The sequence below is a fragment of the Phytophthora cinnamomi genome, assembly GCF_018691715.1.
Source record: "Phytophthora cinnamomi strain GKB4 chromosome Unknown Contig37, whole genome shotgun sequence".
NCBI classification, from domain to species: domain Eukaryota; phylum Oomycota; class Peronosporomycetes; order Peronosporales; family Peronosporaceae; genus Phytophthora; species Phytophthora cinnamomi.
In genome coordinates, this window is record NW_027150970.1 from 757,556 (window position 1) to 770,561 (window position 13,006).

Below are 13,006 nucleotides of genomic sequence, written 5' to 3' on the forward strand. Positions count from 1 at the left end.
TCACAAGAACATGGTGTCCACCCACCACTCGGTCTTGTAGTTCGAGCCAAGGGTGCTTTCGATAGTCACGGGCCCACTCAGTCGTCCGCTGAAGCTCACTCGCTGAGTAGTAGCCGCACCACGGCCTGTGTTGTTGAACTCCCTGAAGAAGATGTTGCTCGTGCTAGCGTCCCACGTTTGCCAGCCTTCGGGGTTGATAACATTGCCAAGCAGACTGTTCTGCCAGACAACACGCGCATAAGGACGCCACGGGCGGCCTAGGTACGCAGTTTGACGGCCGGATCCGTACACGCGCGCCTTGTTGAATACGTACTCCGACGGGTTGGAATTTCCCGTGTTGCCGTTGGCAGTGATGCAGCCCGCTCCAACTGACTCAATATCACAAGACTCGAACCACGCCATGGCCTCAAGACCGAAGATAAAGTCAACAGCACCACTGATGAACGATCGAGCGTAAAGCTCTCGGCCCTTGTTCGCGCATAGGGTATCCTGATAGCCCATGAACTTGCAGGCGTAGAAACCGTAGGTAGCGCCGTCGACGTACGTAGCCACTGCCTGCCCGACGTTGCCCGCGGTGTTAGCGACGTTAATATTGTACACTTTCACACCACTGTCTGACTTGAGGTACAGCGTGCTAGCTACCACGTTGGGACTTTGGACGTTGGCGGCGAGATCCTTCTGCGCCATTGAGTGGGTGATCGTAACTTGGTTGGCGGAGTACGACATGGTATTACACGTGTAGCCCTGCACCACGAGTGGACCATTAAGCTGTGGAATCGCTACTTGTTCGCGGTAGGTCCCCGGGAAAATGAAAAGTGTCTGCTCTGCCGTCGTGTCGCTCAGTTTTGCCGCGCCCTGCGCTACCGTCTTGACACTGCCCGTGTAAGACCCCGAGGCATCGACGACGATGGCACCACTTGGGGGCTGGGTGCGTGTGTGGGATCCACTGCACGAGGCTTCGACCGCGGCGAGAACACTCATCGCGAGCAAGAGGACTGATAATGCAAATGCGCGCATCTCCTTTCTTGGTCCTGTCGAGCTGAGTTGGGCCGAGCTTGTTTGAGTGTTGAGGAGGAAAACGAATAGTGACCGGTCTCCAGACACCTTCTAATACCGCGGCAGTAAACTATGATACTAAGCCTGCTACGAGATTCGCTGAGGCAGCGAGCTTACGTTGCTTGTCTATTTGTCTCGTGGTATGTGCAGACATTGCAGAGCATGTTGAAGCACGTGACGTGTAGCTTCTTTCCGCTAGCGAAATGGGGATGAGGAAGATAGGTTTTGTCAGCTACTGAGTATTGCATGCTAAAGATAATTTTGATATACGGAGAGCTTTCTGTACTTGATCGCTACCATATGAAGTGTTTACAAACTTCATATGCTGCTCGTCAACAGCATGGTGAAGGTCAGGTGCTGGTATTGTAGCTTTTCATTGTACTAGCTTTCCCAAGCGAGAAGCAGTACATACCTAGCTGGTCAATACGGAAGTACCTGCAAATAATAATTTCTCGCATTGAGTAGATTAACGTAGTACAGAAATCTTCCAAATTTGTAAGTTTATTTTTTATTATGGCGAGAGTCGTCTAACTAAATACGGGTTAATTTATTAATATACGATCTGCGCAATCTTTCTTGGTGTAGGAGTTATGGTATGAGTGCTCAAATATTTCTTCAACTCGTTGCTAGTTACGGGCTGGTAATTGATGTCCATGTCCAATTAATTGTCTCGAGTGCCATTCGCACTTTCATTATAATGTATTTCATACTCATACACACAGTAAACGTAGTACCTTATGAGTCTATCAGTGGAATTCATAATCTTGAACCTAGTGCGCGTGAGTCGAATTGAAGACCGATCTCAATGAAGTCGTGCGGAACAGCTTTAGTTTTGAGAACACGAGGAGTAGTTCTGGGAGGAAAATGAGTACTTAGTATAACTGACCAGTCTCATATGGAATTACATCATTTGTGGCAGCACTGACTTCTGAGGAAGGCTGTCTTTTCTTGAGCTTGTGCTGCTCCACACTGGTGCTGCTTCATCGACGAACCGAACGTTTGGAGGCGAAGTACAGACACGGAACTCCTACGTAGTCCTACTTTCCTACCTCCGTCTGTGATCTGCGTTCCTATGGATAGTTATTTAATATTAGATACCGCAAGTCCTGTTTAGGGGGTCCGTCGGTGAGCATGTTGCGCCCGCACCACCACTGCACCTGTCTTCCGTTGGTTGTTGCTCGTCATTCCCAAAACTTAATGGTGAGCGCTCTATTGCACCACAAACAGCTCCCTGCAAAAGAAGCGTAGTTGTTTGTGAATAGGTTACTTGCACTACGCTGGTTTGTTGCAAAAGAAGCGTATTATAAGTATACAGTTATGTCATCTCCATCGTTCTGCTGGTTACAGCTGTATCTACAGGACTGTGTGCGGCAATGAGAAAGAAAAACTAATGAAAGTTGCACAGAAAAATGGTGCAGTAAGGGACGCGACCTGTTGCAAGACGCAGATATCCACAGGAGTCCCGGTGGCTGTCACAAGACCGCTCTTTCCACCTTGTCACTACCTCAGAAGTTAGCTCGTGTAGAAACCAGGCTGAGGACTTTCAGTGCTTTCCAAGCTACATTGATACATGTACTAGATGACCTGTCCCAGTACGAGTGTCGGTATAAATCGGGGAACACCACCTTGCAAATACGGTGTTATTAACTCACTCGCCAACGAGCCGATCTCCTACGCCCGTTGCGATGGGTGTTGGCACTATTTTAATGCCAATCTCGTGCCAATGCCAAGCTTTCGATGTGCAGCCACTTCAACCTGGAAATCTAGCTCAATCTGCAATCTAGGACGTTCCTTGAGCAGCTTGTCTCAAAACACGGTGAACCATATTCCATTTTCCGATGTTCTGAATCGCATAGTGAGCCCAAGTCAACTCGCGGTCAGGTGTTCAGCCACGACAGTCCTCGATTCTTGGTGGCCTCGAGGACTCACTCGCCCTGCCGCACTTCCCTTCCGCCGCCGCGCGCGTGCACCAGCCAGCCAACGTCTCTAGCTCCCAACGCCGGCCCAAGACCCATCGCACACCCGCTCTCGTCGCTCCAACGGCGCGTTTTCGCCCGCAACAGCTAGACCGCGTTTAACACCTCCTAACCTGCAACGCTTTTAACTTCCCTTAAAGTTGGAACTTTAAGTGAACAACTTTAAACCAACATGGAAAACTACCAGAAGGTGGAGAAGGTGGGCGAGGGCACCTACGGCATCGTGTACAAGGCCCGGGACCTGACCACGGGCCGCATCGTGGCCCTCAAGAAGATCCGCCTGGAGCCCGACGAGGAGGGCATCCCGTCCACCGCCATGCGCGAGATCTCGCTGCTCAAGGAGCTGTCCTCGCACCCGAACGTCGTGTACCTGTACGACGCCGTGTACCAGAAGAACAAGCTCTACCTGGTCTTCGAGTTCGTGGAGCAGGACCTCAAGCGCTGCCTCGAGAAGCTGCCGGCCAGGATGGAGGTGTACCAGGTCAAGAGCTACCTGTACCAGTTGCTGGCGGGCATCGCCTTCTGCCACGCCAACCGCGTGCTGCACCGCGACCTCAAACCGCAGAACCTGCTTATCGACCAATACGGCAACCTTAAGCTCGGTGACTTCGGGCTGGCCCGGGAGTATGGCGTCCCGCTGAGACGCTACACGCACGAGGTCGTGACGTTGTGGTACCGCGCCCCAGAGGTGCTACTGGGCGCGAAACACTACTCCACGCCCGTGGACTCGTGGTCCATTGGGTGTATCTTTGCCGAGATGGTCAACAAGCAGCCGCTCTTTCCTGGAGATTCGGAGATTGACGAGTTGTTCAGGATCTTCAGGGTGCTGGGCACCCCCAATGAGGCGCTTTGGCCTGGGGTGTCGACGCTGCCCGATTACAAGACGTCGTTCCCGCAGTGGCGGCCGCAGCCGCTGTCCAAGGTTGTGCCGCAGCTGGACCGCGTTGGACTCGATCTGCTTTCGGTGAGTTCAAGCCCAGATTTTGTTGTGGTTGGATTGTACTGTTTGGTGCTAACTTTCTTGTTTGGGTGTGTGTTTATACTTGATGCAGCGTCTTCTTGTGTACGACCCCAGCAGCCGCATTTCGGCCCGTGCTGCGATGTCGCACCCATGGTTCGCCGACCTGCACCCGCAGTACGCTTCCTTCCGCAACAACGGCAATGGCAACGGCACTCAGACGTTCTTCTAAGTCTGGATGGCGTATGGGCTATTGCGGAGGAGAGCGTAAAAGAAAACCAGAAGAAGAAAAAGGAGACCACGATGCACACTTTCGACAGCATCAACACCAACAGCCAACAGAACAGATTCAAGCGGTGAGGCCAACAGCCACGATGTTGCTTACCCGCCACGGATACATGACGACATAACAGCAGCAAGAAGGACGAGATCGACGGGCTTCGCTTCGACTTGCTGGGGTATATCAGGACTCAGCTGGGCCATTTTTCACGTATGAGTGGCATAGATTTCGACGGTTCCACGCGGAACAACCGAGGACGCACACGCAGAGCAATAGGGCTCCGTCGGCGACCTCACTAACCACAAACAAAGACACATCACAGAGCGTCCTCCTCGGACGCAACCATTTTTGCCAAAAAAAAAAACGAAAGTGTCCATTCCCCACTGCATAGTTGCCCTTTTCAATCCAGCCAATCACATCTTTTGGCGCCATCGTTCCCAATCTCCAGCATACAAAAACCAAGACAAGCGTGCGACCCATGTCAAGCATGGCACAAAACTTCACCAACAAACGTCACCAAACAGCATGAATGGAGCTCCTCGTAAACGCCACCACGCCGAGCGCGACGCGGGCGTGGAGATGTCCCGCACGCCCTCCCACAAGAAAGCGCGGATGCTAGTGACGCCACAGACGGCGCCGCGCGTCGCCGTGAGCAGCAGAAGCCACAGCAGCAGCCACTTCCGACGACATGCAGTCGCCAATCCGGAGTCCGAGGAGATCGAGGAAGAGGACGAGCTGGGGGAGGAGGCAGTGCAGGAAACGCAGAGCCAGGAGACCGAGGAGGAAGAGGAGGTGGCCATGCCCCTCGTGGTGTTCCAGTGCAGCACCTGCCGCTCCATCTTCGGAGACTCCTACGCCTTCGTGTGCTCCACCGAGGATCTGTGGCTGGTGACGCTGAGCCACGTGACCAACGTGGCTCTGGCCCCGGAGGTGCAGACGGCCAACACGGGGCTGGACGCGGGCAGTTCGTACCACGAGCTGCTGTGTCACAACTGCCAGGCCGTGCTGGGCCGCAAGTATTTAACGACGCCCGTGGCGTTGGACGGCATCAGAGACCTCTTCAGCTTCTCGACGGAGGCCATCACGTCGTACACGCTGGGGGACCCGATGCAGCAGAGTGAGGCTGGCACTGATCAGAACATGCAGCAAGCTGCGGCGGCCTGCAATGCCACGATGCAGAAGCTCGCGGCTGATCGGAATGAACTCGCGAGGCTGAGAGACGAGATGGAGAAGGTCAAAGGCCTCATGGTGACGGTGGACGACCGACTGGCACACCTGGAAGGAGCGGAGTCCGAGGAGGAGGCAGACCCGGAGCACGCAACAGAGGACCAAAGCCCAGGACAGACCCGTTGACTGTAGCATGAAGGCGTTTAGATATGTTTTTCGGCGTTGATTGTCTTGTCTAGCGGGGGGTGGGTCGTATGGAGTCTCGGCAATCAAAAAGACACTTGCGCAGAGCTTCACCGACTGAAGCACTGTGCACCAAGTGTCGGCATCTCGGCCTTCCTCACACATCCAGAGCTTACTGCGTAGCCTCGGCCTGGGCCTCAAAGGCCGCGCGCGCAGCCTCGATGCCCGTGGGCGGCTTGGCCTTGCGCATCTCACCGGGTCTGCATCAAAACCCCACCACCAACCGTCAGTACAAAGCCTCCAACCTCTCCTAGTAGCAGCTACTGCAACTGCGTACCGGTCCACGTATTCAATGACAGCCATCTCGGCGCCGTCGCCCTTGCGGAAGTCGGCCTTGAGGATGCGCGTGTAGCCGCCCTCACGCAGCCTGTCACCACCAATACCATCACCTCCTAATTAGCACTGGTAGTCTCCTTTAAACCTCCTCTAAAAGCCTCAAGCAACACGCACGTGTAGCGCGGGCCCACGACGTCGAAGAGCTTGGTCACAGCCTCGGGCGTGCGCAGGATGGACTGCGCGCGCTTGCGGGCCGGCTCGTCGCCCTGCTTGGCCAGCGTCACCACCTGCTCCGCCACACGGCGCAGCTCCTTGGCCTTGGGCAGTGTCGTGCGGATGCGCTCGTGCTCGATGAGCTGCGTCACCATGGTGCTGCAGAGCGAGAGGGCACCGTTAGAGGCTGATACTGAGGGGTCTAGGGCGAGTTCGGCGGCGAGAAAGCCATGCATCTGTGCGCGAGAGAGATGGGAACACGTACCGCAGCATGGCCTGGCGGTGGGCCGACGTGCGGTTGAGCTTGCGGAAGGCGACGCGGTGCTTCATCCTGCAGCAGAGTGGTCAAATGCTTCCTGTGGTCACGAATGCGTCCCCCTGACGGGATAATGTTGCACGAAGGTATGGTGTGCACCACACTGGATTGGAATGTTGCTGGAAGATGGAGATACCTTCGTGCGACAGTCCAAGTTGAAGTTGTCCGTTACATCCGCGCACTGAAGCGACGCCCCAAGGTCGCAGTGCCATATTTTCCGCCGCGAGCACAGGAGTCGAACGCTATCTTGAGTATCTGTCGGTATGGGCAACGTGCAGCAGCAAGTCGGCAAGCGCATGGTGGTGGGGCGCCACGAAGTGGAGGCCGTGCAGTATCTGGGCGAAGGGGGCTCGTCCTTCATCTTCCTGGTCAAGGATGTGCGCGCGCCGCCGACCGCAGTGCCGCTGGTGCTCAAGCGCCTCGTGGCGCACAACGAGCAGACGGCCGACTGGATTGCCAGCGAGATCCGACTGCACCAGCGGCTGAGCCACCCGCAGGTGGTGCAGTTCGTGTCCTCGCAGACCAGCAAGGCCAGGGGCGACAAGAGCGAGGTCTTCATCCTCATGGAGTACTGCCCCGGCGGACACCTGCAGGAGAACATGGTCAAGATGGGCACCAAGCGCTTCGCACAGCACGAGTTGCTACGCACGTTTAGGAGCCTCTGCGAGTACGTAGTGAAGGAGAAGGTAGTAGTTTTTTTTGGTATGTGAGTATTGACTGACAACGTGTTTTCCTTTTGTTGGTTGCAGGCCGGTCGCTATGCTGCACGCGCAGAATCCTCCCATTGCGCACCGCGATCTCAAGCTTGAGAACTTTTTGTTGGGAAAAGAAGGCGTGTACAAACTGTGCGACTTCGGGTCCTGCGTGGAAGGTCCTCAGTCACTGGCAACCAAGGCGGATCGCATGCGCGAGTCCGACAATGTGTCGAAGCGTACGACCGCTATGTATCGCTCCCCTGAGTTGGCTGATGTGGAGGGTACCGCCATGTTCGGCTCGGGTGAGCTGACGGAGGCTGTGGACGTCTGGGCTATGGGCTGTGTGCTCTACAGCATGGCGTTCTTCAAGTCGCCGTTCCCGCTCGAAGGACTGCGCACTGACCGCTACACAATCCCATCAAACTCGCCGTACTCGCCGGACGTTCACGCCATCATTGCTCGCATGCTCACGGCTGACGTTGAGAAACGTGCGACCATCGAGCACATCATGGACTGCATCGATGAAGTGGTTTGCGGCCGTCCACTGCCGCCGCTACCTGGAGCATCGAAGAAGAAGAAAGAGAAGGCCAAGGATGAAGCTGAAAAAGTATCAGCAACCAAGAAGACTGAGGCTCGAAAGGAAGCGGTGGCTAGCAAATCGGCTGATGCGGGAGACCTGCTTGGCATGGACTTCAACCCCACCATTTCGGACAGCAAACCTCCAGCCGCGAAGGCTGCAGCACCCAGCGCGTTCGATACGACTTGGACGGCACCGACAGAAGGGTTTGCTGACTTCGCGAGCTTCCCGTCACCAACGTCTTTCGGTCAAAGCGGGGGAAATGACGCTTTTGCTCCTGGGCCAGCAAAAGTGGATCCGTTTAGCCTTCCTCCGAACCCCGTCAAGCAGCAAGCTCCTGCGGGTGCTCCAGCTACCAGTGTTTTCGATTTCGACGCACCCCCTGCTTCGTCAGCCCCCACACCACCACCAGCTATGGTGCATCATGCACCAGAAGTGGACCCGTTTGCAGAAATTGATGCTCCGCCTCCTGCTCTGCTTTATGGTGGCATGCCGAGACAGCGCATGGGTCAGCAGCAAATGGGCCAGCCTCACATGGGCCAGCCTCACATGGGCATGGGTCAGCCGCACATGGGCATGGGTCAGCCGCACATGGGTTTCCAACAGCCTCAGCAAGGATTCCCCGGAGGATTCCCAATGCAACAGCAACAGCAGATGCCTCAGCAAATGTGGGGTGGGGCTGCCCCAGCTAACCAAGGCTATCACTCTTCCAACCCATTCTAGACCATTACAACAATGGGCAGCCTGGATTCCATTTGCATATCTTGAAACAACATCCATAATTCTCGACAAAACTAAACGGATCCACCATTCTCCGTGTGCTTTGTTTTATCTGTATTCATGACAATCTTCACTTCGTATCGAGTGAGTGGCACGGGTGCAAGGCACCACGACCAAAACGCTAATCCAGTTCCCAGACTCGCTAAAATTCACAGCGACTCTAAATCTACTCACAGCGTGGCCGGGACCTCGATTTCAATGTGGTGCGGAGTCACCGTCGCCGAGTCGAACTTCATGATCCGCTCGCGATCCCCCTCGCTACACACCGCAGGTGTGCGCAGCTTCGCCGAATAGACGCAGGTGCTGGGCTCCTCAATGTTGAAAAGTTCCATCGGCTCCGGACCACACTCCAGCTTCACCGTTAGCGATCGGTTCGGGCCGTTCCAGCACTTCTGTCCATTCGAGAACTTGATCTCCTCAACAACGGGATCAACCGAGGCCGAGGCATCATCAGCGGATCCCTCGTCATCTGACGGTTTGGGCTTCTCGAAATCCTCCATCTCGCCAAGCTTGGTGTGGTCCTGAGTCGCCTTGCCGAAGAAGCAGATCTTGTACTGGTACTGGCCCGCGTCCGACTCCACGCACTTGTCACGCAAGGCGAAGAACACGTGGTCGACGCCGTAGTCCTTCTCCAACACCTTCTGGGCGTCGGACAGTTCCTTCTCCTTCTCCTCCAGCTCCTTCTTCGTGTCTTCGTGCTGCTTACGGGTCACCAGCGCTTGACTGCGTTCATAGCGCTCGCTAGCTGACAGCTCCTCGTACAGCTTATCAATAGGGCGCGTCTCCACTTCAGGCAACGTCAGGTCTTCCTCCTCCTTCTGCTCCTCGTCAACAGCGACGGGTGCCTCCGTCTCCGGCGCTGCAGTTTCAGCAGCTTCCCCCGCTTCAGCTGCCTCGGCCGCCTTCTCCAGCGCCTCCTTGGCCTCCTGCGCCTTCCTCTCCTCTTCCTTCTCCTTCTCCTCAATGAGTTTCTCGATGCGGCGCGTCTCCTTCTGCCTCGCCTCATCCCTCACCTTAAACTCCTCGTCCTGCTGCTCCATGGGCGTCTTGGGCAGCTCCTCATCACCCTCACGAGCCGCCTCCCGCTCCTTGCGGATGATCGGCAGCAGCTCGTGCTTGGCCGAGACGCCGCTGCGTCCGACCTCCAAGATAACGGCGGCCAGCTGCTCCTTGGACAGCTCCAGCAGCCCCAGTTGGCTCAGAATCTCGCGCTTGCTGGCCTGGACGCGGCTCTGCTTCTCCTCCCGCTCCAGCTTCTCCTCCTGCTCCTTGCGGGCCTCCAGCTGCTCCGCCATGACGCGCAGCGACGCGGCCGCGGCCTCCATCTCCTTCTGCTTCTGCTGCTGCTCGTCCCAGAGCTTCTGCGCCTCCGCGGCCAGCGCCACGCGGTCCTTGAGCCCGGCCTCCACCTGCTCGATCAGGCCCTTCTTGCCAGCCCGGAAGCTCTCCATGCGCGCGGCGCAGTCCGGAGCGCAGCCGGCGCCGCTCGCGTACTCGTCCGAGCCGTCGCAGCAGTCGCAGACGCCGTCGTTCACGCGCGAGGTCGGCACGTCCGCCGCGAAGAAGCCGGCGTTGGCGCAGTGGAACACGGCGGCCGTGTGCGAGCAGGCGGACGTGCCGGGCTCGTCGCTGCCGTCCGCGCAGTCGCAGTAATTGTCATTGATGCGGGACAGTTCCAGGCGCTGCAGACCGTCGTCGCAGGTGAACTATATGGTGTATGATATTGGCAGTGTTAGAGAATTATCGGCAGGAGCGTTTAGGCTAGTGTTAACACTAGCGTAAAAACAAAAAATGCAATAGGAGACGGGGGGTTATGGTAGGGGGTGGATACGTACGCTAGAGGCGGCGCTGAGCTTGAGCTGCAGTTCCGGAGAGATGCCGCGCCAGTCCGAGGCGCGCACGCCGAGAGAAAGCAGCGCCAGCGACGTCGCGAGGCGCTGGAGAGCCATGGGCAGCGAGGTGACGTGTCAGCAAGTTGGATTCTGGCAAATACGAAATTAACGCTTGGATCTGAGCAACTTATTGGGCTGTTAAAGCAACTTAAACGTGAAATAGGCAACTTCAAGCTCGATGCCATACGTTGTTGGTGACGCCACCTGCTGGTCGACTCTCTGCTGCTCGAGCGCGGCAGCTTCCTTGTCGGTCAACTCTTGGAACCTGTCCTCGTTCTCCTTCTCGGCCGCCTCGGCTGCCATACGCTTCATCATCTCCGCCTCGAGTGACGCGAGTATCTTGCGGTTCCGCTTGCGCGAGGGTGACCAGCCTCTGCCAGCCGCGATGAGGTTAACGTTGCCCCGAACGAGGAAAAAGCGAGCAGCAACGCGCTGTGGCGTGGAGATCCATAGTGCAGCACGAGCAGCAGCGTTGCCAGCATTCGCAGCTGGAGGCATACAGGGCCACTTCAACTTAGTGTCGATTCGAGTGGTATAATGTACCGCTTGCCGATAATGGGTACACTGTAGACGAAGCTTCTCAACTGTAGACAGCAACACTGTTGCTTGATATTGATATTATGGACTTGCGCTGTCTACGGCTGGCTTCCTGCGGCCAGCTCTTGTATCTACGACTAAATACTTTATACTTTTTAGGCTATATACTTACTATCTATCGATTTGGGCACGCGCAGGGCCTGCGCTAGAAAAACTGTGCGTCGGACACGTTCGGGAACTCGGTATTCGCGCCGCCCGGATCCGGATCTGCATCGGGGGAAGCCGCGGCGGCGCCGCGCCTTCAAACGTTCACGAAAGACGGCGAGCGGAAGAACTGCGGCGTGCTGCAGTGCACGGCCGGGGCGGCGTCGCTCTGCTCCTCGTCGCTGCTGAACAGCATTGCCTCCAAAATCTCCAGGTCGTGTTGGTCGAACAGCGGAATGCTCGGCGCCGGCTGCTGCTGTTGTTGAGGCTGCTGCGGCTGCATCTCCACCGTCGGGTACACGGGCATGTTCATGCTGATCGTCATGTTGGGCGGCGACATGGGCTTGACGCCGGCCGGACAGCGCATGGCGCCGACGGGGCTGCGCTGCATCCTGTTGTAATGGAAGTTCTGTCCTGCCGCCATGGCCGCGGCGTGACTGTGCCTCATCTGCATCTGCTGCTGCCGTGCCTGAATCTGCTGCATCTGCTGGGCCTGTTGCTGCCGCTGGAGCTCCTTCTGCTGCTGCTTCATGACGCGGCGCCGGTGGTCCAGGCGCATCTGGTTGCGGTTGGCCTTCTCGCGGTGCATGGCGCAGAACTTGTGCAGGCCGCCGCTCTTCTTGTGCGTGCGCTGGTTCTCGCAGCGCTTGCTCGAGTACTGGCAGCGCAGCTCCTCGGGCACGGCAGGTGAGCCACCGCTATTGCTGCTGCTGAGCTGCTCGGAGAACGAGCTCTCCATCAGATCCACCACGCTGGGGAACTTGTCGGTCATGTTGATTTGTATGGTCTGTTGTTCTTCGGTGCGAGCTGTCGCTGGCACTGGGCAAATTGGGGTGTGAGCTGCTGATGAGCTCGAGCCGTGCCTCCTCAAGAGCGCCGTAGGACAAGTGCCGAACCGTAAACACCGAAAGGAGCCCTCGTCATTACCTCGAGAGACGAAGAAGACGCATACAGGCGGCGGAACGTCACGGTCGCCGCGATATCCAGCGGAAAATTTGCGCTGCGAAAGCGGCTCTTTCCTGCGCTGTGACTGGTCCAAATCCAGCTGGCGAATGCATGAGTGATGGTCCGCGCCTGTCGACCAATGGAAGACCTCGAAAGCCCCGCTAAATGTCTGGAACTTCGTTGTGTGCGCCACACCATTTCGCACTGAGAAAATTCGAGATGCAGAACGCGTTCCCATCTTCCGCCCCTGTCGCACTGGCGACGCAGGTTGCCACAGCAACATGCAGGCGATTGCTCGGGCTTGCTATTCATGTAGAGCCAGCCGGTATCCGCAGTATGGGGTGCTGTATGGGGTGCGTGGAATGTTGGTGGCAAGCCGTTGGCACTTTGTTACGAAGCTTAACGTAACTTCAGCGTGGCATTGCCGATACAAATGCAAGCACAACGCAGAATAATTTTTGCGGTGCTGGTCATGGCGAGGCAAGCATCTTGAGATTTGGACGAGAGTTTTGGGACGTGGCATGGTGCGCTCTTCTCGTGTTGGCAGCACGGTGAGGCTCGCTTGACTCCATGGCTGCGGGCTCACCTATCACCGCTGCCAGTGGAGCAAAGGTATATTAAACAATACACGTCTCGCAATCACCAACATCCTGTTAATATTTGGTTCTGGAGGCTTGACTAATGAGCTTTTAGTATAGTACAGAAGTGTCATGTCTCATTATCGAGCGATTATTTGGTCTCACGGTTTGGTTAATGGATTTTCCGAAGTGATCCGGAAATTTTCCAAAGCGGCCTCGCACAACTTTCACTTGATGGCAGTGCGGTACCGCCGCCCTGCAACGGGTGGCCACGCGGGCCTGATGCAGACGGTTCGGTTGCTGTAGTACTCGC

The 13,006-nt window shown here is 56.5% G+C and overlaps 8 protein-coding genes across 8 annotated transcripts; 3 read left to right on the forward strand and 5 right to left on the reverse strand.

Moving 5' to 3' along the window:
- Window positions 1–981, reverse strand: IUM83_11845 (Pectinesterase; the record flags this gene model as incomplete). The annotated part of the gene is made up of 1 exon (XM_067936431.1): window positions 1–981. The coding sequence occupies one exon, from the start codon at window positions 979–981 to the stop codon at window positions 1–3; it is 981 nt and encodes a 326-aa protein (XP_067792084.1).
- A 2,223-nt stretch (window positions 982–3,204) lies between these two features.
- On the forward strand, window positions 3,205–4,222 carry IUM83_11846 (CMGC/CDK/CDC2 protein kinase; the record flags this gene model as incomplete). The annotated part of the gene is made up of 2 exons (XM_067936432.1): window positions 3,205–3,996; window positions 4,085–4,222. 2 exons carry the CDS (start codon window positions 3,205–3,207, stop codon window positions 4,220–4,222), a joined length of 930 nt encoding a protein of 309 aa, XP_067792085.1.
- A 573-nt stretch (window positions 4,223–4,795) lies between these two features.
- Window positions 4,796–5,623, forward strand: IUM83_11847 (Kinetochore protein mis18; the record flags this gene model as incomplete). The annotated part of the gene is made up of 1 exon (XM_067936433.1): window positions 4,796–5,623. One exon carries the CDS (start codon window positions 4,796–4,798, stop codon window positions 5,621–5,623), a length of 828 nt encoding a protein of 275 aa, XP_067792086.1.
- Window positions 5,624–5,792: 169 nt separating this feature from the next.
- Window positions 5,793–6,499, reverse strand: IUM83_11848 (ribosomal protein L17; the record flags this gene model as incomplete). Its single annotated transcript, XM_067936434.1, has 4 exons — window positions 5,793–5,880; window positions 5,958–6,047; window positions 6,131–6,328; window positions 6,435–6,499. The coding sequence occupies 4 exons, from the start codon at window positions 6,497–6,499 to the stop codon at window positions 5,793–5,795; spliced, it is 441 nt and encodes a 146-aa protein (XP_067792081.1).
- A 249-nt stretch (window positions 6,500–6,748) lies between these two features.
- Window positions 6,749–8,480, forward strand: IUM83_11849 (NAK/BIKE protein kinase; the record flags this gene model as incomplete). The annotated part of the gene is made up of 2 exons (XM_067936435.1): window positions 6,749–7,152; window positions 7,235–8,480. 2 exons carry the CDS (start codon window positions 6,749–6,751, stop codon window positions 8,478–8,480), a joined length of 1,650 nt encoding a protein of 549 aa, XP_067792082.1.
- Window positions 8,481–8,707: 227 nt separating this feature from the next.
- IUM83_11850 (putative glucosidase) lies at window positions 8,708–10,486 on the reverse strand (the record flags this gene model as incomplete). Its single annotated transcript, XM_067936436.1, has 2 exons — window positions 8,708–10,243; window positions 10,373–10,486. The coding sequence occupies 2 exons, from the start codon at window positions 10,484–10,486 to the stop codon at window positions 8,708–8,710; spliced, it is 1,650 nt and encodes a 549-aa protein (XP_067792211.1).
- Window positions 10,487–10,567: 81 nt separating this feature from the next.
- Window positions 10,568–10,927, reverse strand: IUM83_11851 (uncharacterized protein; the record flags this gene model as incomplete). Its single annotated transcript, XM_067936437.1, has 1 exon — window positions 10,568–10,927. One exon carries the CDS (start codon window positions 10,925–10,927, stop codon window positions 10,568–10,570), a length of 360 nt encoding a protein of 119 aa, XP_067792210.1.
- Window positions 10,928–11,267: 340 nt separating this feature from the next.
- Window positions 11,268–11,942, reverse strand: IUM83_11852 (putative glucosidase; the record flags this gene model as incomplete). The annotated part of the gene is made up of 1 exon (XM_067936438.1): window positions 11,268–11,942. One exon carries the CDS (start codon window positions 11,940–11,942, stop codon window positions 11,268–11,270), a length of 675 nt encoding a protein of 224 aa, XP_067792239.1.
- Window positions 11,943–13,006: the final 1,064 nt, after the last annotated feature.